The sequence below is a fragment of the Sorex araneus genome, chromosome 5 (assembly GCF_027595985.1).
Source record: "Sorex araneus isolate mSorAra2 chromosome 5, mSorAra2.pri, whole genome shotgun sequence".
NCBI lineage: Eukaryota > Metazoa > Chordata > Mammalia > Eulipotyphla > Soricidae > Sorex > Sorex araneus.
The window spans coordinates 88,627,663-88,650,089 of NC_073306.1; the positions used below are offsets into that span (position 1 = coordinate 88,627,663).

Consider the following 22,427-nt stretch of genomic DNA (forward strand, 5'->3'; position numbering starts at 1 on the left):
ACAGTATATATAAAGGACAAAGAGTTTTGAAAAAAATTGTCGTAAAATAAAGAATGGTTTCTGTTGGGTGGAGTTATCATTTTCCTGAGGCAAATTGAAGACAATTCCTGAGGCAAATTGAAGGCAAATTCTCATTCATAAGGAATAAAAAACAATGATAGGCACATCACACAAACCAGAAGTCATCTTGTTTGACCAGGGTTAGCTAATATTTGGCTAGACTCCTTACAGAATAAATGTGATGGGCATAAAGGCTCTATAAAGTTCAATAGATCTTTGTTGGCAGGTGCAGTGCAAAAGTCAAGCAACAATAGATTAATGACAGCAATGTTTGTCCCAAGTCAGTGCCAATGACAGAGCTAGTTCCATCCCAGAGCAAGAAAATATCGCCTTCAAGGTGGGAGAGATAGTACAGCAGAGAGGGCGTTGGCCTTGTGTGTGTGACCGACTGGGGTTCAACTGCTGGCATTCCATATGGTCCCCTGAGCACTGCTAGGAGTAATTCCTGAGTGCAGAGCCAGGAGTAACCCCTTAGCATCACTGGGTATGACCCAAAAGAAAAAGAAAGAAAAAGAGACAGAGAAAGAAAGAAAGAAAGAAAGAAAGAAAGAAAGAAAGAAAGAAAGAAAGGAAGGAAGGAAGGAAGGAAGGAAGGAAGGAAGGAAGGAAGGAAGGAAGGAAGGAAGGAAGGAAGGAAGGAAGGAAGGAAGGAAGGAAGGAAGGAAGGAAGGAAGGAAGGGAGGGAGGGAGGGAGGGAGGGAGGGAGGGAGGGAGGGAGAGAAAGAAAGAAAGAGAGAGAGAAAGAGAAAGAAAGAAAATATTGCCTCCCTAGCCTCCTAGTATTTAGGACCTAGGATTCTTGACTGTCAGTTGAACTCATGAATATTGGATTGCACAATTCACCAGAATATTCCAAAACATTAGTGACATTTGGAGACACCATAATGGCCAATAACTTGCTGCACACAATCCAGAGTGGTAGATTTAATATCATGAAGGCAAGCTGAAGAGTCTGCCACCTTTGGGAGCTGATTCTAAAAATGTGAGGAAACTTAAGTGTTAATTCTGGAGGAAATAATGCAAGATAGTCAAAATGCATTACCACCTGGATTGAAATGCTTTCTTCCTACACAGCAAGGGAATTTTTCTTCTTTTATAAATGTTAAAGATATTTTTTCATACTTGGGACCATAAATAAGTGGAAATCCTCCATCAACACTTTTCCATTTTGACATTCATGTGATAATTGAAGCACTTTATTTGCACACCAATGCCAGGATAAGAAAAGTTTCTTGGTGACCCAAAGCAGAACTTTGTGCCCTGAGCAGGATAAAAGTGTGTGTATACAATCTGGAAAAAACCAGAGTGCCCCAAGACAGATGACTGGTTAAAGAAACTTTGGTACATCTACACAATGGAATACTATACAGCTGTTAGAAAAGATAGTCATGAAATTTGCATATAAGTGGATCAACATGGAAAGTATCATGTTGAGTGAAATGAGTGAGAAAGAAAGAGACAGAAATAGAAAGATTGCACTCATATGTGAAATGTAAAGTAGCAGAGAAGTACGAACTTGCAATGATGCAATTTCTGGAAGAAATTTCTCTGGACTTAATTACTAAAATACTAAAATACAGAAATCCAAAACCATGCGGCCGCTATTGCGGCCGCTCGAACTCATATCTCTTCATTCTCAGCAATGGAAAACAAATTATCAAATGCTTCCTTTTCAGCAGGCCCGACTTTGGGGGGAGAAACTCCAAACAATAATAATGAATTTTTTGTTGAAATATTGAATGTAATCAAAGTAAAGTGAAAGTAAAGAGAAATCTATCAGCTACACAGGCGGGGTGGGGGGCTGGGAGGTCAGAGGTGGGGAGTGGTATACTGTGCTTCTTGGTGGTGGAATATGTGCACTGGTGAAGGGATGTGTGTTTGAGCATTGTATAACAGTGACTTAAACCTGAAAGTTTTGTAACTTTCCACATGGTGATTCAATTTTTTTTAAAAAAGTGTGTATAGAGAAAATAGAGATAACATAAAGAACAGGTAGAGATAACACTGACCCAAATTAGTCTCCACCTGTCCAAGTGATGCAGTCCTGATTTCACCAGGACTGAGAGTATCAGAGTAGAAGAAATAGAAATACCTGAATGAGACTCTCAAATCACAGTTGTTCAATATCAATAATCTTCCTGTGTTCCTAGGTTCCTAACATATGGCCAAGAACAGATGGACTCTAACTTAGAATGACTTTGTTTAAGGATATTTATAACACTAGGCAAACAATTGAGTTACCCTAACACTTGGAAATGAACACCAGGATTAAGTAATTTGTCTTTGAGCCAACTTCTCTGCATTCTTTTCCTTCCCTCCTCTGTGGGTAATAAGAGACTTGAAATAGCAGTCATATGAGGGTTTAATACTGTCTTTGCCTGCTTGGATTGATAGGATAAAAATACCATAGTCTGGTGACTTAAAAAAAGAGAAATTAATTTTCTTACAATCTTGAGGTCTGGAAGTACAAGATCAAGATTCTAAAAGGGTTTGATTTCTGGCAAAGGTCTCTTCTTGTCTGGCAGATAGCTGCCTTCTGACTCTTACGTAGGAGAGAGACTAAGCTCTGATATCTCTTCCTTTTGGATATGAGCATTAGTTCTAATGGATCAAGACTCCACCCTTATGTCCTTTTAACCTTAATTACCTCCTTAAAAAGCTTTCTTTCCAATTTATTAACAGCAGATTATGGAGTCACCATATGAGTATTTAAAACATAACTCTGCCTTTAGCAAGTTTTACAATAGTAAATGAAAGTTCTCCTGGATAGGAGATAGTACAACGGTTAGGGTACATGACACTGGTTGGATTCCCAGCACCACATGGACCCTGAGCATCACTGGATGCAGCATTAGAGATCCCCGTCTTGGCTTGGTTATCAGCAGGACCTGAGCAACATTACATTATTAGGCCTTTGCATTTATGACTCTTCCTGAGATCTACTTGGGAGGCCCCTTGCCAAAAAAAAAGGGATATTTTAGAAACCAGAGAGGTAGTACATCATGTAAGATACTTGCTTTGCATGCAGCTGACCTGGGTTCAATCCTCAGCATCCCATATGATCCCCTAAACACCACAATAAGTGATTCCTGAGTACAGAGCCAGGAGTACCCCCTGAACATCACCAGGTGTGGCCCCCAAATAATTAAGTTTTCTTTAATAACTTTTCATGTATGGAGAGCATCTCCAGATAGAAAGATAATCTCCTCAAATCATCAAGTAAGGAGGCATCAGGAAATAACTACTACAACCTACCAGTGCTAAACTAATTGACTAATTGATACACCACTTTACTACCGTTCTGTTAGAAATGGGCTATTTACTTTGAATCTCTTGTGAATTGTGTAGACTTACTATCTTCCAATATTTTCTTTGTCTTAACTAAGTAATCAATTATGATATGCCCTTCTCTAGAAGTCACCAAGAGGACCCCCATAATCTGTTTCTTTTCCATAAACAAAAATAGAAACTATCAATTTTTTCATCATGTATGGTCTTTATCTAAAATCTATAATCACATAGACTTCTAAGATGAAATATCAGAAGGTCCTTGATTGGTCAATCTTTTTTGAGATAATCTTTGCTATTGTGGGGGATTAATCACCTAAGTGACATGACCTTGAGACTTTCTCTCTTTTGTCCCCATTTAATGGGGTATAGAGCACCTCTCCACACGTTCAGACAGGCCTCATACATGAAGGTACCAGCAGAGGAACCCAGGTGTATGTAATCCCATCAATGGCCAACATCCAGAGACTTAAAAGCAAGCTCCCAGAAGTGATATCTTGCAGCCTGCTTCTCCCTCTGGGAAAAACTAGCAAGCTTCTGAGAGTTTCCTGCCCACATGGGACAGCCTTGCAAGCTTCCCATGGTGTATTCATATGCTAAATCCAGTAACAAGCTAGAAGATCTCATTCCCCTGACCCTGATAGAGCCTCCAGTGCGACATCATTGGGAGGGCCAAGTCAAGAGACACTTCTAAGATCTCAGAGAAAGGATGAATGGAGAGGTTACTGAGCCCACTCGAGAAATTGATGATTAACGGGATTTCGTGATTTGTGATAGAGCACCTTAATATTCTAATATCTTGGGCTGGAGCAATAGCACAGCGAGCAGGCATTTGCCTTGCACGCAGCCGACCCAGGTTCGATTCCCAGCATCCCATATGGTCCCCTGAGCACCGCCAGGGGTAGTTCCTGAGTGCAGAGCCAGGAATAACTCCTGTGCAATAAAAAAAAAAAATCTAATACCTTGTACTATATAACCTGACCTCTATAATCCCCAGGATGATGGCCAAAAATATAGCCTATTTTATGATCTTGCTCAATTAAGACCATATAAAATAACTGACTTTCAGCCAGTGTTTCCAAAATGAAATTTCATCAGAGATACTATTTCAGTTTCCCCTCAGTTTTCAAAGGAGAACAAACTTGATCTTAGGTCATTAGTAATAGACACGAAGGGTGATCCTAATTATGAGCATATAGATTTCAATTTTAATTTTTAGGTTTTTAAAAATTTCTATTTCTAAAATGTTTATTTTGATTCCAGGCCTTCATTGCTGTTGAGATAAATAGGATTACTCATGTCTGGCTGTGGTACTCACACATTTAGTGGAGCTACTCTCCAAGGGTCACACATCAGTTCGTGGTGCTTACACTCAGTCTCAGTGAGCATTGAGTATTGCATTCCTTTAGTTGTGCTTGCAAATGTGCTCCCCAGATACCCCCTCTTTAGTGGTGTGTTCATGTGCATCTTTATTGTTGTGCTTCTTGGAGAGTGCCATCATGCTCACACAAGTGCTCACCAGGGGTCTCCCACCCAAGCTATGGTGCTTGCACATCTTTTAGTGATGCTTACTGGGCTCACCCACCTTTCAGTTGTAGTGCTCACACATACGTGGCTGTGGTGTAAACAGAACTTCTTGCAGTGCAAGGAATCATTCATAGCAGAGCTTCCAGGTTCAAATAGCAGAGCTGCTGGCATCATGCTCAACGAATATGCAGCCATGGAGGGATTGAATTTGCAACCTTACATTTGTAAGGCAGGCTTCCAAAGCCACAGAGAAATCCCCTCAGAGCCCCATTATCAGTCTCTTTTTTTTGTTTTTTTGCTTTTTGAGTCACACTCAGTGATGCACAGGAGTTGCTCCTGGCTCTGCACTCAGGAATTACTCCTGGAGGTTCTCGGGGGACCATATGGGATGCTGGGAATCGAACCCAGGTCGGCCACGTGCAAGACAAATGCCCTACCCGCTGTGCTATTGCTCCAGCCCCATCAGTCACTTTTTAATATTCTGGAGCCTCAGGAATTTGGGGGATAATTCCTGTACCTGTGAAAGCCAGACCAACCTTACAATGTTGTTCTAGAATGTCACAACACTTTAGAAAGATTTTTTAACCCCAAATTGCTCAGGTAATTTCTAGAAGACTATGATAGATATGCAAATCTTACAATGAGCTTCTTCTTTTTTTTAAAGTAGTCTTATTTTATTTTAAAATTATTATTTTTAATTATTATTTAATTATTATATTTTAATAATAACAATTATTATTATTTTGGGGAGGCCCCTGCTGTGCTCCGGAATTAATCTTGGCTTTGTTCTTAGGGAATCACTCTAGTAGTGCTTCGGGGATCATATGTGGTTTTCAGATGGAACTCAGGTTGGCCATATGCAAGGAAAATGCCTTATCCACTGTACTATCTCTCTGGATCCACAGTCAATTTCTTGAATCAATAGTATAATAATTAAGAATGACAGGTTGAACAGTATGCACCCAGGTTTTCTTTAAAAGTGATAATGGGAAAAAACTGAGATTGAAGGAAACAGCACGTGAATGGTCTTACAATGACTTCTTATTTGGGAGCAGCACATAACAAATTATAAATCAAGGTTTGAGAGGCACGCTGGGTGATGGACATTGGGCTTTTAAAGTTTCTTAATTATTTAAGATCCAAATTCTTCCTAGTGAAACTAATGAGTTAAAAAGATCTCATATTTCTTTTGTAATTCTCAAAACCTAATATTTAAGAAAACATCAAAAATAGACTAGAATTCAAATAAAATTATATACAATGGAGCGATAGCACAGCGGTTGGGCTTTCGCCTTTTCACGGGCCGACCTGAGTTCGATTCCTCTGCCCTCTCGGAGAGCCCGGCAAGCTACCAAGAGTATCGAGCCCGCGCGGCAGAGCCTGGCAAGCTACCCGTGCGTATTGGATATGCCAAAAACAGTAACAATAAGTCTCTCAATTTGAGACGTTACTGGTGCCCGCTCGAACAAATCGATGACAATGACAGTGATCTATTCTAAAAGCTTCAAAGATGCCTTTATTAGAAGAAAAATCAAAATCCTTACAGATCCTACTTAAGTCAGGTGTCAGCAAGCTACTATCTAATGATCAAATTGCACCAACCCTGGTTTTTGCATGGTAGCCTGGTAGCTAAGAATGGTTTACACATTTAAAAAAAATTATGGGAGGCTGGAGTGATAGCACAGCGGGTACTGCGTTTGCCTTGCACGCGGCTGACCCAGGTTTGATTCCCAGCATCCCATATGGTCCCCTGAGCACCGCCAGGAGTAATTCCTGAGTGCACAGCTAGGAGTAGCCCCTGTGCAACGCTAGGTATGACTCAAAAAGCAAAATAAATAAATAAATAAAATAATTAATTAATTAAATAAATTATGGGTGGGTAAAAATTAAAACAATGTCTTGTGAGGTAAAAAATACATAAATTTCAAAGTTTTATGTCCATAAATAACCCTTCACATATTGTCTCAAGCTTCTTTCATGTGGCTACAACAGCAGGGGTGAGTGGTTGTGACAGAGACCATATGGCCCACAAAACTCTACATATTTACTCGCGGCAGTTTCATGGAAAAATTTTGCCAACCTCTTTTCTATACAATATGCTCTCCTGACTACACCTCCCATACCTTATTCCACTCCTTCTGCCCTCAGAATATTTTCTTCAACCATACACTGCTTTCATTTCTTCAGAATGTTAGATAGTTTTCTCTTTGGGCCTTTGCATTGATCTTTTCCTTTGGCAGAAGCACCATTCCTCAGAAAATCACTAATCTGACATCTTTCCTTCCTTCACTTATTGGATAGGCAATTTGCAGGTCCAGTATAAAGTGGAACGTCCTGTTCAGACATTAATATGGAATTTTAAGACATCCAAGAACAGCATTAAATGAAAGACAGAGGTCCTTTGAACTCTCACCATCTGGACTGAGGCCACAGCCTCCTCACATAGCTGGCAAGAATGCTCTAAATATTGTTCAGCCCTACGAGGTCATGGAGCCTGGTAACTGTTGGATGCTGGTAATCATGAGTCCTGACCACTTCCCACACTCTTTCCAATTTGGAATAGAGCTCTACTTGAATGCTAGAGACTGTACACTCCTCCTTACCACTTCAATTGGTGAAACACAGGGCCCCTAATCCTCATTCCATCCCACATGGAGTGACAGAAATAATGGAGTCTTTACCCTCTGCAGATAATTTATATGTGAATATTGGGAGGAAACAGGTTTTTAAAATATTTCCAATAGGGAGAAAATAGCATTTAGAGATATTTCTACAAAGGAATGTTTCCATATATTTACATATATATCGGCGATCTTATATCTTTTCTCCTCCCATCTTTAGCCGAATACAAGTTTTAAGAATAAAAAACTAAGCATATTTCTTGAATCCCTCTGTTCCTTGCCACTCAGTATCTGTTAAAACAGTTTTGCATGTTACAGGTGCTCACCATAGAAACTGAATGATTAGTGGGCTGGTGAATGAAGAATATACCCTTGGGAAACTGATATTAATCACATCTTGAGATCCTTCATTAAAGAATCAGAAGCCAATCATAGTTGTGCTCATACCTTTATTGTACAACACTTTCTGAGACAGAGTAACTACTGTGGTATCAGACAAACTTATCACCAATTGCAGCAAGAGCAGGAAGGATCAAAAACGAGGCCAGCCTGGCAGTGCTGAAGGAAAGTTCGTCCATTCAGACAGTTGTAGAAAGCATTTCTGTTTTGGGGGTCTGGGTACAGGCCATTGGCCTTGTTGGCACAGAATCCACTGCCCCCAGAGCTGCCCCCAGTGCTGCCCCCAGTGCTGCCCCCAGAGCTACCCCCTGAGCTGCCACTGCCTGTGCTGGGAGCCTCGGTGACAGGAGGAATGGGCTGGTCTGGAGCTTTGCAACCTGAAAAAAAGAAACCAGATCTTGAATGTCCCAATTATAGGTGATACTGGTTTAATACACACCTTAACTCATGTTCTTAGCTCCTCCTCCCATATCTCTGCATATTTTAGAATAGCAATTTTTTTGTGGGAGGGGAGGCACACTTGGCTGTGCTCAGGGCTTACTCCTGCTTTTGAGCTCATGGATTTCTTCTGGCCGGGCCCACAGAATCATATGCAATGCAAGTGCCCTACCTGCTATCCTAACTCTCTGGCCCCCTCTGCATATTTTAGTTTCCCAGTACTTCCCCTTCCCTCTTTGCCTCTCAATTCCTTCTTTAACCTTCATGATATAGTTCATTTTTAATTCCTTTATAGCACTCAAGTACTATAAGATTTCTCATTGTCACAAACTCAAATGTTTTAATCCTTTATGTGGTAATTTAATCACACAATATCTTTCTTCTTATCTATCTTTGTAATCACATGTAGTCCATCATGTATGTAAGAGAGATCATGACTGATGTATTTGGGATCCCTTATGAATGAATGGCATATGGGATGAGAATAGCTATATAAAATACACTTAAAAATTGCTTGAGAAATTAACCAAAAAAATGGTGGAAAACCTTATTTGATCACTCTACCACAAAGGGAGCTTTACCAAATAGGAAAGGAGCAATATACATAAAGTTACTTGTAAAATGGTTCCTGACCTTCAAAAATTCTTCGAAATTTCCTTCAGATTTAAAGGTTTATTCTCAATCTCTAACTTACTTGCACTCCGCAGGCCCAGGGCATCCTTCAGGGTGTTGATCAGCGGGTATTTGCCCTGGTTGCAGAAATTGCCAGTGAAGTCATCCAAATCAATGGCCCAAACCATGGCACCTCCAAAGTTATTCTTCTTAAGCCAATCAGCCTATTATTGGTAATCAGAAAGAAATTGAATTAAGCTCATATGCCAAGGCAAATCTATGGGTCTAGGTCCAAAAATAAGAACAAACTCACAGGCAACAAGAGTCCACAGAAAAGAGTCTACCTTAGCTTTGAAGCTCTTGGTGTTATCATATCCAAGCCACTCATTGCCTTTGTAAGCATAGGGAACTTCCTCAGAAGCTTCCCACACTTGAGTAGCACCATCCTTAAGGAAGTTACAAATCTAAAAATATATAAGAAAGTGGTTAAAAGGTAGGGAAAGTGTCTAAGTCCCAGGGGCAAAAGATAGTGAGGGAAGTAAAAGACACATGTGAAAGCTATTTTTTTTTGTTTGCTTGTTTTTTTTTTAAATTGTATTGATTCGCTGTGAGAGAGTTACAAGCTTTCATGTTTGAGTTACAAACACACAATGATCAAACACCCATCTCTCCACCAGTGCACATTCCCCACCACCAATATCCCCGGTATACACCCCCTTTCCCACCCTCCCACTGCCTCCATGGCATACAATATTCCCCATACTCTCTCTCTATTTTGGGGCATTATGGTTTGCAATATTGATACTGAGAGGTTATCATGTTTGGTCTTTTATCTACTTTCAGGTGAAAACTATTTGAAAAGGAAAACCAATCATTCTATCAACACATTTTTCTTTAGGACCACTTAAGATTTTGACACTGTCAAAAATGGTTCATTTAATTTTCATGTGGAGAGAAATGTTCATATCAAATACCTTGGCAGTCAGTTTAAAAGGGCCCTAGAGTAATATAATGTCATTGAGTATATAATTTTTTCTCATTCTATTTGGAATTTAGGATATTCCAAATCCATTTAAAATAGTGCAACATGAATGCTTATTTTACCTGCCCTTCCAAAAGCCAAGAGATCTGCTTTTGGCCCTAATTACTGAGGCAAGAAATGTTAACTATTGTTTATATTATTATGTTGTTATGTTATGGATCAGAACAAAACTACCTTTCCTTAGTTCCCTTCTAAAATTTCTAGATACATACCTCATAGTAAGCCCAGAAACCATCCTGCCTGGTGTAGGGCCCAGCAGGGCCAGGGCCAGTGGTAGGAGCACCAATTCCATGGATGGAGGGGTTGCTCAGGATGAAGGTGTGACCATAAGTTGGGAATCCAACTATAAGCTTCTCAGCTGGGGCCCCACTGTTCTTCCAGTAATTCATGGCATAGTCCTAGAATGACTTCAGGTTAGCTAGAGGCTCTATCCATTCATTAACTTAGTAATTATTAGCTAAGCTCTTTGGGTATGGTTGTACCTGCTGTACATAGTATTTGCAGCATAGTTTAGATTATAATTGACATGCCTGTGTTGAAGTTATATCTAAACAATTTCAATTAATGTCAATATGAAGACTTGATACCTTCTTATTAAAATTGTGTCAGAAAAGTATACAAGTCCCTGGATTTGATTTCTAAAAAAGAGAAAAGGACATAGATTTTATGTGTGCAATTTTCCTGATGGCATTCAATGATGAATGTCTAAAATTATCTATGCTTACCTAGATGTAAGATATTAGAAGAGTAAAAAATATATAAAGCAAAAGGGGAACAAGAAAAATAGAAAGATGGAATAATACATTTTTAATGCATTAAAGTATTTATAATGGCATATATTTTATTTAAAAACATTGGTTTTTATTTTTTCTTGTCTGAGAAAATTATCAGTGCAGTACTGATTACCTGGTGAATTGTAAGTAAATGAAAATAAATTAGAAGCTTCCCACACTTGAGTAACCCCATCCTTAAGGATGTCAATATAATTTCCCTTTTGAAAAATGAAATTTAAGATGCCTTTCTCCCCCAGATCTCCATGTGACTGGCAGCATCATCCCTGGCCTGCATCTGCAGTTGTGCCAGGACTCACCACATTGAGATAGGCATTGCTGCCAGTGTCAGTTGGATATTTGTAGAGGGGACTGTTCTCACCAGTGTAGCCCTCCCAGGAGCCATGGAGATCATAGGTCATGACATGGATGAAGTCCAAGTACCTGAGGTGAAATAAAAGTTTGTAACACTTTTCTGCATGTCATATCCTATTTTTATGCAGGCAAAGAGAAACCATTTCTAGAGGCACCTAAACAATGTCTTTTGGCAGCAAGGTAGAATTAAAACAAATCTGCCTGGTACAATGATACCTATAGGAGGAGGAAGATCTAGAGCATCACTCACTGGGAGAGCTGAGGGATATCATAACCAGACTCAATATTGGAGATGCCAGCAGCTACAGCAGCAGTGACCATCAGTCTGGGCCTGTTGACTTGCTTAGCTTCCTGCTCAAAAGCTTCACGCATTTCCTAGACAAAAGAGGAGAAATTGTATGAAAAAACCTCTTTATTGACCTCATGACTAGTTTTTTAAAATTAACCTCTTCCACCCATTATTCTATAATACCCTTCCTAGAATAATGTCTTTAAGATCCTTATGTCCTTTGAGAATGCAAGGAACTAAGTTTTCTGTACACCTAAGTGATTTGATAAGAGTCCTCATTGAGTGACTTTTCAGTCCAAATGATATGTGATGCTGCTCACCTTCACCAGAACAGTGAAGAGGTTCTTGTCCTGGGGAGGGCTCCCACGGGAGCCTGGATACTCCCAGTCAAAATCCAGCCCATCGAACCCATACTGGCGCAGGAATTTGATGACTGAAGTAATGAAAGTCTGGCGGTTCTCAGGAGTGGAAACCATGGTGGTGAAGCTGAGGAGATCCAAAGGTGGCGGCAAGGTGAGACTTTGGAGTCCCAATTCCTTGCAGTAAAATCAATGTAAAAAATTCACCTGGAAGAACTTACGGAGCAGTTCCAAAGTTCCAGCCACCAATAGCCAGGAGAGTTTTCAGTTGACTATTTCTGAGTAGAAAGGAGCAAAAGATACATCAGAACAAATGCAAAGGATGTCATTTCAACATCACCTGTAATAGTGGTTCAATGGGAAAAGGCTTTTGTGGCCTTTTTCTTCATGTTTTCTTCATGTTCATTCTCATTTCCTAAATTGCGAGAGTGGTTGGTGTAGTTGACCTCAGGTGGTATGCTTAATGTCTACTGCAAAGCTCCTAAAGACACTGAGTGCCTCACCAATAACTGCCTTCACGTTCAAGATTGCTTTTATTTGAATTCACAGTATTTGAGCTTTTCTAAATCTCTCCTGGCAGTCAATTAGATGGACTCTAATTGACAACCATGTCCCAGAAGTGAAACAATCCCTTTACTGTTAAAATCAACACTGTACTGAAATAATAATAAGAGAGCTTGGAATTTATCTATGTGCTGATGTTTACTGCTTGACTTATTTCACAATTTGGCCTGGAAGCTGCTGTAGGTTTTCTTCAAAGTTTCCCTGAAGGTTTTGAACCTCCGTTCTTTTGATACTTACTTGTTTTTCAGGCCATTGAAAGCTTGGTAGAGGGTGACATCATTCCATTCGATGGTGGTGATCTCATTATTTTTCATCCCAGCAAAGGCATAGATCAGGTGGGTACAGAGACAGGGGTCAATGTCTTCAGGCTTGAAGCGCCCCAGGCCAGGCCTATACTGGGCCCAATTGGTGAAGTAGCATGTCAGGTGGTAGGCAGAACCTGTTTACCCAGAGGAAGAGGGTAGGAAACTATTACACATAGAGCTCCCTGAGGAATTTAAATTGCTTCAGAAACCACAGATTTCCAAATGACTTTCTTCTTTAAGTCTCAAAAGGAAGTGGGCTAGGGAAGATCTGGATGAGATCCTTATATGGTGCAGTAAACTCATAATTAGCAGGTGACTTGAGGCTAAATTTAACTTTTCATGTTTGCTCCGCTCCTCCAAGAGAGAATTAAGAAGTCTTATAAATTCTGATCTTTAGCTGAAAGGAAACTTAAAACTGGAAAGCTCTGATTTTGATGTATTCTAGCCTCTTTACATGCTAATAATAGCAATTACTGATGCATACTCCATACTTGTTTGGGCCAAGCACTACTCTGAGTAATTTACTTCAATTCACTCATTAATCTTCAGCCAAATATTATGAGGTAGGCACTGTTATTCCCATTTAACTCATTAGGAAACTGAAATACAGAAAGGATAACGATACAGTCTATTAGGTATATGTATCTGTCTCCTTGAATAATAATTCTATCCAGATAGAAATGAACTTTCCACCAAGAACCAAGGGTGCTGGCTTCTGGTTTAGTTTGCTCTGAACTCCTGAGAAAAGTGAAATGGCTCAGTCGTCTTAGTTAACTAGACAATGAAATCTACTAATGCCTTATCTCTTTATTTCTCAGAGATGAATTGTTTTAAAGACTCAATAAGATAATAAATTGAAAAATGCTTTAATTGAGCAGGAAATTAACTATGTAGATGTCACGCCAGCATATTTGTTTTAAATTGTTAACATGTATCAGTAAAATACCTTCTAAGTTCAAGTTTGAGGTTTCCAAGCCATAACCCCACCCCTATAAACGTGGCTAAGGAATTTTAAACTCTCAAAAAGCTTAATATTCTTTTGTTTGAGGGACAGAGAAACCATACTTAAATTCCAAACTATGAAGAAATTGAGAAGGAATAATATAATGGTCCATCCCAAGAAAGAAACATACCTATCTCAGCTGCCAGCACAAGAAGTAGACCTGAAAGGAACAGAGGGAATGAGAGTAGCTGTTAACAAAGCAGCTTTTGTGTTCTTTCACTAAGATTCAGCAGCAGGAAACTTTCCTTTCATTTCACTCTTTGAGTCCTTTTAAGGCCCTTTGCAAACTCCCCAGCCCACTGAAACTCAGAATTTCTTCTAAAAACACAATCTCTATTATCCATTCATAGAACCACTGAAGTCCCTTAAATCTCCAAGGTCAAATAAAGGGATGCAGTGCAGAGCTAACACATGGAAAGAACTGCCTGACCCTGTACCATTGCTAAGAGCAATCATCTCAGGTGACTTGCCTTGAATTCAAAGGAAAATTTTGAGGGGCAGAAAAATAAGAGGGAGAGTATGGCTCAGACACAAGAGTTGTGATGCTCCCTTACCGGTGAGAAGGGTCAGCTTGGTCATCTTGCCTCAATAATAGAGAATGCTCTGTTCAACCTGCCTTTTATATACTCTTCCGCCTCTCCTGTGACCTATCAGATTTTCCTTTACTCTGTCTCTAAAGTAAATGTTGATATTGGTAGTACTTAACAAAGCTCATATCTACTTAAGAGCTCATTCTTGACAGGAAAACAATATTATCTGAATTTAACTTTACAAAAAAGAGTGGAATGAATTCCAGGAGCCATATAAAAACACTCCATTATTGAGTCATTTAAATAGTGCAAAATGGTATATGCATAGTGGATTCTACTTTCTGAATTGTGATGCAACTCGTTGACTATTTCATACCCTTTCACAAGCAGAAACATTGACTAACTGCATCAGTTATTCTTTGCAGCCATATATTCAATCGTTATGAAAACAAGATCACTTCTAAAGCAAAGGCCTGTAAGATTGTGGTCTATTTGTCTTTTTGCCCTCAAGTTCTTGTACCTTCTTTTTACTACTCATTTTTCTCTTCTTATTCCTCCTACTCAGTCCCAACTCTCTATCCATTTGAGGTGGTCATGACTTGATTTCTTTATGTTCAAATTCTTTCCCTCCATGACACATCCCTGGGTTTAGAGTGTCTTGGCTTCCTCCAGAATATATATTCAGCCACCAGTCTTGGAGCCTAATGGTGATAATTTCTAGGTGGTCAGTTTCCTAAGGTCAGTACTTCCTCTAATGCTCATTATTCTGTGAATGGTTTCAAAGTTCTCTTGGTCACTGAGGCTCTCACCACAATAGATTTTTGACTCATTTTTTTCTTTACTTGCCTCTTCTTTCCACATTTCATTGATGAGTGAGACCTATAATGAATATTATAGTTCTTGTTAATTGTCTCTTTTTTTCCTTCTGCTCCTAAGCACCCTCATATCAGCTTCCTCCATTCCATTCCCCATTTCTACTGCTTTCAGGACTTAGCATCTATGAGGGTGTACTGTAGCCTCCTTTTCCTTCTAAATCTATTCTATGTTTGACCCAAATTCCCTGAGATCAAATATAATGGCTCCACATAGTTTTTTCTCCTTCGGCTGTCAGCAAGGCAATCTTACCTTAACCAAATTTAGTTTCCAGACTCACTTCCTGCTTGGCCCTCAGTATTAAAACTTCCTGTTCTCCATGATCAAAAACATGTTCATCTTCATGCTCCTGCTGAAATCCTTCTCTCTGAATAGAGTCTATTTCCCTCTTGCACCCAATATCACACAGTCATCTTTAAAGACTCAAATGCTTTCCACACCCCACAGCTTCCAAAGTCATTCAAGGTGGAGGTGAGTACCTTCTTCATCTCTGCTTCTCTGGGACTTTGTTTCTACAATTTCGTAAACTCATAGCTTATATTTATGGACCTGTTTGCAGGAAAGAAGGGACTAACGCAAGGATGACACAAATCAGTATTCAATTTTTTCCTAACACTTCTTACATATGGAAAGTTGGAGAAAGTCTCCTAATATCAGTGTCTTCACTTGTAAAAGTGGGACACAAATGCTTATTTTACAAAGAAACCCTTGGTTTTTCTTTTGGAGGGTTGGGAGGGCAGACTAACTCAGCAATGTTTAAGAGATTTAGGGGCCACTTCCAGCAGCACTGACCCTGCTGTGCAAGCCTGATGGTTCAGTACTCAAATCCTGCATGGGTACTGCTTGACCTAGCAGTACTGGGGCCATCAGAACTACACCTGGCAATATTCAGTGTCCACATATAGACAGGGATCAAATGTTGGGCTTTGGTGGGCAAAGTATGTACTTTATCCCTTTAAGCTATCTCTCCAGATCCTGCAAGACAGTCCTTTTCTTTAGAGAGGTTGGGCCACACCTAGCAGTGCTTAGGTACACTTGAGTCCCATGATCAGTGAACTCAGGGGATATACATAGTGATGGGGATTGCATGGGGGTTGACTGGTGGCCATAAACCCTGTACTATCTCTCCAGCCTTGCTTCAAGGCAATATTTAGCATTAAACAAAATATACATAATATACACTAATAATCAAATGCATAAAAAATAATTTAACATATGCTTTTGTGCCCAATCTATCCAGTTTGACTTCAAACCCTTAAAAAGTCATGAGCCAGAGAGGTAGCTCAATGGGTTGACTGCATGCTATGTTGGCTGAAGGAGGCCTGGGTTCAATTTAAAGGAACATATGGTTCCTGGAGCAGTGCTGGGAGCAACCCTCAACACAGGGTCATTAGTCACCCCTAAACAATGTTGCTGTGAACCTAAAGAAAAAAGAACCAAGAACTTCAATCAAAAGCCATACTGTACCTAAATTTATTTTTTATGCAAATGGAATATTGCAAATAACCACTCATTGGACATCAAATGAATTAATTTTAGTAGGAATAGCTATTGTATTTTACATGAAGGAACACATTTTAGGTAGGTTTCTTCCCATATCTTTTAAGTTGGACCTTGTAGAGACTGTCTAGATTACTCTTGCTTTAGTGGAGCACTAGGAATTACAGAGTGGATTTTACATGAATCTTTTGCAATCTGAAAAGATGCTGCAAATATCATTTACATAAATGTAAAACACTGAAGCAGAATGAAACTCAGATACACTGGAAGGAAGGTAAGAGTGATTTTTTTCATCTTGTACTCCAATCTTCCCAGATTACCCTGTCTCCCCAGTTGATCTGGAGAATACTCAAAGCTTTCTTCTCCCCTTTCCTCTCCTTAAGCAAAATAAATGAGTGATGGAATACTAGATAAAGGAAATAGAATATTCTGGCTCCTGTGTGTCTGGATTCAATCCTACCTCTGTGCTTTGGAGTCCCAATCCTTGGAATGAACCTGCACTCACCAGAATTTACAGCTTTCAGGTGAGTTCAAGAAAGTTCACAAATATTTGTGCTTGTTTAGTAATGGAGCTGGTTTCTTTGAAAGCCTCCCAACCTTGTAGTTGGTAGGAAAGTTTTTGTTTCCCTCAGAGCCTCAATATTTCTTTTTTCTGGCCTCTCTCTTTCAATGTTAAGAGCAGTCCTCAGGCTATGACTCCTGGTCAGCGCTGGCAAGGTCCTTAAAGCACTAAGAATTATGATCACTACATTTTCAGGTGTAGTGATTGAGGCAGACTAGAAGATGGAGACTAATATAATATTTAATTCAAAACCAGGAATTCTAGATGATAAAACATCTTGGGCCTGGCATACAGGAGATGTGTAATGTGAATTATATCACTAACATGCTCGAAGATTTGAGGAAATAACACTCTCTCATATTCATGAAATTATTTGGGCTTTTCTTCAGGGGATACATCTGGCTGTGATCAAGACTCCTGGTTCTGCATTCAGGTTACTTCTGGTGGCCTTGGGAACCATATGGATTCCAGGGATCAAACCCAGGTTAACCACAATGCAAGGCAAGCACCTGCTGTGCTACCTCTCTAATCCCTTTTATATTACATATTTGTAACAAATTATTTTAATGGAAACGTCTTAGAAACACTAATATGCTCTTATTCTGTCACTTTTCCTTGTGTCATCATGCTTGCTACTAGAATATATAACAACTCTTTATGGTAGAATAAATAACCAGATTTTTAAATTTCCTATGAATTCTTTGCTAGAATTTATTTGTCTGAAAACAAGAGATACTGGAAAAAGCATACTATATAACCATTAACTAATGAAATTTGATCCAAGTATTCTGATATCAGACAAAATAGACTTTAAGTAAACAAAAAAGATAAAAATAGGACAAGGAGATACAAATATTCAAAATTGCTACAATATACAAATTGGTTGAAATGAGAGGGAAAATAGACAAATCCATAATCACAGTGGGAGAATTTAAGTTTCCTCTTACTGTAACTTACCAAGAAACTATGTCTAGGAGTGCATGGTTAATAAATTTGATCTAATTGGCATACACAAAACACTGGATATAGTTGCACACTGCCATTCTTTTCCAAGGACACATAAGGGAAAGAAGGCCCTGGCCCTTGTTTCCAGAGAGTTGGTATCACTCAAAGTAGACACAAAGAAATCTTTTAATGAAGAAATAGAACCTGGCAAATTTGTACCAAGAAAGCTGAGAGTGTTGCCATTGGAATAGCAATAAGAGGAACTAGGTAGGAGATATTAAAAGAAGGCATTCTTCTAGCAAAAGGTGAGTCACAAGTAGAAAGGAAGAAAAGGAGGAAGTATAGTTCTGCCTATAACCTTATGTTAGATACTTCTGCTCACAGCAAATACCACAGGGATGTACCTAGTCAACCTATTTATTTAATTATATCCATTCATGTGTTTAATGATGACTAAGTGAATGCCTACATTGTATAAGTACCTGGAGGGGGGCCGGAGTTATAAAATAAATAAGACACAGGCCTATCCATGATTGGTGTGAACAGATAAATAAATGGAAAATTATAACCTGGCAAATTTTAAGTCCAGAGTAACTATTGGAGTCAAATAAAAAAGACTCCAGTTTGAGGACCCAGAGAGATAGCACAGTGGGTAGGACATTTGCCTTGCACATGGCTAACCCGAGTTTGATCTCCAGCATCTCATATGGTGCCCCAAACACTGCAGATCCCTAAGTGCAGAGCCAGAACTGACCCCTGAGCATTACCAGGTGTGGTCTAAGCAAGCAAGCAAGCAAGCAAGCAAACAAACAAACAAACAAGCAAACAAAGCAGTACAATTTGAGAAGTGGGCATCAATACAATTGGATTTAAGGATTCCAAAGAAAGTGGTCATCTAGTGGATAGAGAAGGAATTTGGGGAGTTGTTCCTAGAATAACGTGAATTTAGCAGTGATATGCAGTAAAGAAAACAGAATAGAGGCTGGAGCAATAGCACAGTGGGTAGGGCATTAGCCTTGCATGAGGCTCACCCAAGTTCGATTCCTAGCATCCTATAGGGTCCCCTGAGCACCACCAGGAGTGATTCCCAAGTGCATAAGCCTGTAGTAACCCCTGTGCATTGTCGAGTGTGACCCAAAAAGAAAAAAAAAGAAAACAGAACAACAAGGAAACTGAGGCAACTGAACAAAGGAATAGTATAAAATTCACTCTCCAAAAGAATAAAATAACACATATGCTGGCAAAATGGAAGGGTGTTTAGAAAGAAAAAATAAAGTGAGGTACCCAAAAAGCTTGTTTCTGTACATGTAAAACACAGAAAATAACAAATTGTTATGGGGAAAAAAAGGACCATGGGACCAGGGTAACCCATTGCCAAAATGAACACGGTGTTTTTTAGCTCTTTTCCTCACAAGATAGAGCTGCTTTCCCCCATTCCATGAATCTGAGCTGCCCTTGTAATTTGCTTTGATTAGCAAAATACAGATAGAGTACTGTTGTGTGTATTTCAGGTCTGGTTCTAAATAGTCCATACAGTATTTGCTCTCATAGTCTCAGAATGCCAAGACTGCTAGGTAAGCAGATGTAGCCTGAAGAAGGTGAGAGAAATGTGGATGTCATGGCCCCAGCTGACAGGTAACTTTCAGAAGCAGTGTCATCTAGATGACAGCCAGCTGACCGCAGATAGATAAATAAAACCTGCCAGAAGTACCCAACTCATTCTACGTAGGTTTCTGACCCAAAGAATCACAAACTAACTTAATCATTACTATTTCGGGGACCAGAAATGTAGTACAGCAAGTAAGGTGTCTATGGCCAGCACCACATATGGTTTCCCTAGACCTTACAGGAGTGATCCCTGAGCTTAGCCAGGTGTGGAAATAGACTATTTTCTTCACCAAATTAAAAAAAAAAAATTAAACTGTTTCTATCCCCACCCCCAATTTAACTGAAAAAAGAAAAAAAGAAAAAAAGAAACATAGACCCATTGTGGTAGAGGGCCCAGAGATTTGTTTCAGTAGTAGTGTGCCTTCCTTACAAGCAAGAGTGCTCAAGTTGGAACCACAGTGCCTCTCATGTGCTGATGGCTACCTGGGAGACACTACTGTTTGGATCTCCAGCCCTATAACAAAAGTGTGAAACCTCAGATGAATGCGCAAGCATGGCAACTAAAGTGTGCAAGCACCACCACAGCGTGTGTGTACATTCCACCCTGCCATTGCAACACCAGCAACCACAAAGCAAAAAAAGTTATGGCAAAAATGCAACATAAGACTCGCCCTTTTCCCGCTCAGGATGGGAGATTCAGGCTGAAAGTAGATTATAGACCGAACATGATGGCCACTTAATACCTCTATTGCAAACCACAAAACCCAGAAGGAGAGAGAGAGCAAAAGGGAATGCCCTGCCACAGAGGTGAGGTGGGGGGGGGCTGGGGGTGGTGGGAGGGATACTGGGATCATTGGTGGTGGAAAATGAGCACTGGTGGAGGGATGGGTACTCGACCATTGTATGACTGAAACGCAAGCACAAAAGTTTGTAAATCTGTAACTGTACCTCATGATGATTCACTAATAAAACATTTTTTTAAAAAAAGACTCTCCCTTTTAACCATGTTTAAGTGTTGCATTTTGCTGTTTACTGTTATTGCACTGCTGAGTAATATAGCTCTTTCATAGTCTTGAGATGTTTTCTCAAGTATTTATGTAAAATATATAATATATGTATTTTTATATATAAAAACTTTATGTATATTTTAATACTTTATTAACATATAAACACTATGTTAAAAGTGTTTATCTGCTGTTTGGATATTCAGCCCTATAACAAAAGTGTGAAAGCTCAGATGACACCACCCCACCCCATTTGGGTCCACAGATTTGTCCAACTTCATGTTTATCTTAAGAGCTTCCTAATTAGAAAGTTTTAGGCCACTAGGGCAACCAAAACCCATCTGCCTGATGCTGCTGGGAATGGTGGACCACCCCTGCCTGGCACAGGCAAAGCTGGCACTAAACTCCTCTTAGTCCTGAGAGTTGGGGACTGGGCCACAAGGTATGAACTTCCTGGTGATTTCCCTGGCAAGAACTGAGTTTCCTGCAGCCAACTCCTGCCTTGGGGAAATAACAAGCAATATTTCCTTTGGAGTTCGGCCAGCATCAGCCTTGCTTGACAGATCAAGTCATCACAGGGATGATGGGTGTCTTTCCAGAAATTTGCAAACCTCTTGGCAACCTTTACTAATAGGTCCTTCAGCCAGTAGAGGATGAAGAGCGTAGGGAAATATGAGGGTTGTGAAGCTCAGGATGTTGTAAGCAGAAATATTTCCTAGGTTGCGGGTGTCATCTGACCCTTCATTGCCTCCTTCCTGAACAGTTAAGGGGATTTCCTCACTGGGCCCACCCAGTTTTATCTACTCGAAAACATTGTCATTTCCTCATATGATTTCTCTGTTCATTTATCTAATCTTTAAAGAATTGAGATCTTTTGAGAGAGAATAAAAGGGAATGCCCTGCCACCAAAGCGAGGTGGGGTGGTTGTGGATGGGGTGGTGGTGGTGGGAGGGATGCTGGGAATGTTGGTGGGGGAGAATGGGCCCTTGTGGAGGGACAGGTAAAAGATCATTGTATGACTAATGCAAATACAAAAGTTCATAAGCTTGTAACTGTACCCCACAGTGATTCACTTTTGCTTGCACGTGGCTGACCTTGGTTAGATATAGCCCTCTAGCACTGCTAGGAGTGATCCTTTGAGCACAGAACCAGGAGAAGCCCTGAGCACAGCCAGCTATTGGCCCACAAACCAAAATAAATGAAGTAAAATAAATAAATAAAGTTGACTTTTCAAACTGTGTGTTAAGGTTAAGCTTTCTTTCTCCCTAAGTTTAAACTTAAGCATAGCTGTAACGTATCTCTTGACTATTTTGTTAGTTTTTTATTCTGCTGAGCCAACCATAAGAAAACAGCATAGAATGGGAAATATACAACAGAAATTTTTTAATTATAGCTCTGGTACCTGAGAGCCCAAGAACAAGCTTCCAGCTGATTCTTTTTCTGGTAGAGATGCTTTTCCTGTCTCCTGACTGTGTTCTAACATGATTTTTCCACCTTGCAGGTATGTGGATAGACAGAGTGAGCCCCTCTTGTATCTCCCCTTACTTTTTAAAAATTGAGGTGACATTGATTTAAAAAGTATGTCTTGGGGTACAGTTTCATACTTCTTCATATGTAAATTACTATATTGCAACCGGTGTACCAATATCTGCCCACCAGCCCCTCCATTGCATTCCCTCCATTGCACCCCTCCCTTATTTGACTCTCCCATGTCCCCACTGACCTTAATTACAGGATAAAGGCCTAATGGTTT

The 22,427-nt window shown here is 39.8% G+C and overlaps 1 protein-coding gene across 1 annotated transcript; it reads right to left on the reverse strand.

Moving 5' to 3' along the window:
• Positions 1 to 8,000: 8,000 nt before the first annotated feature.
• Positions 8,001 to 14,231, reverse strand: CHIA (chitinase acidic). The gene is made up of 11 exons (XM_004620094.2): positions 14,207 to 14,231; positions 13,783 to 13,812; positions 12,582 to 12,783; positions 12,002 to 12,058; positions 11,742 to 11,907; positions 11,383 to 11,507; positions 11,078 to 11,201; positions 10,200 to 10,385; positions 9,290 to 9,409; positions 9,028 to 9,169; positions 8,001 to 8,272 (listed from the first exon to the last, which is right to left on the reverse strand). Exons 1-11 carry the CDS (start codon positions 14,229 to 14,231, stop codon positions 8,001 to 8,003), a joined length of 1,449 nt encoding a protein of 482 aa, XP_004620151.2.
• Positions 14,232 to 22,427: the final 8,196 nt, after the last annotated feature.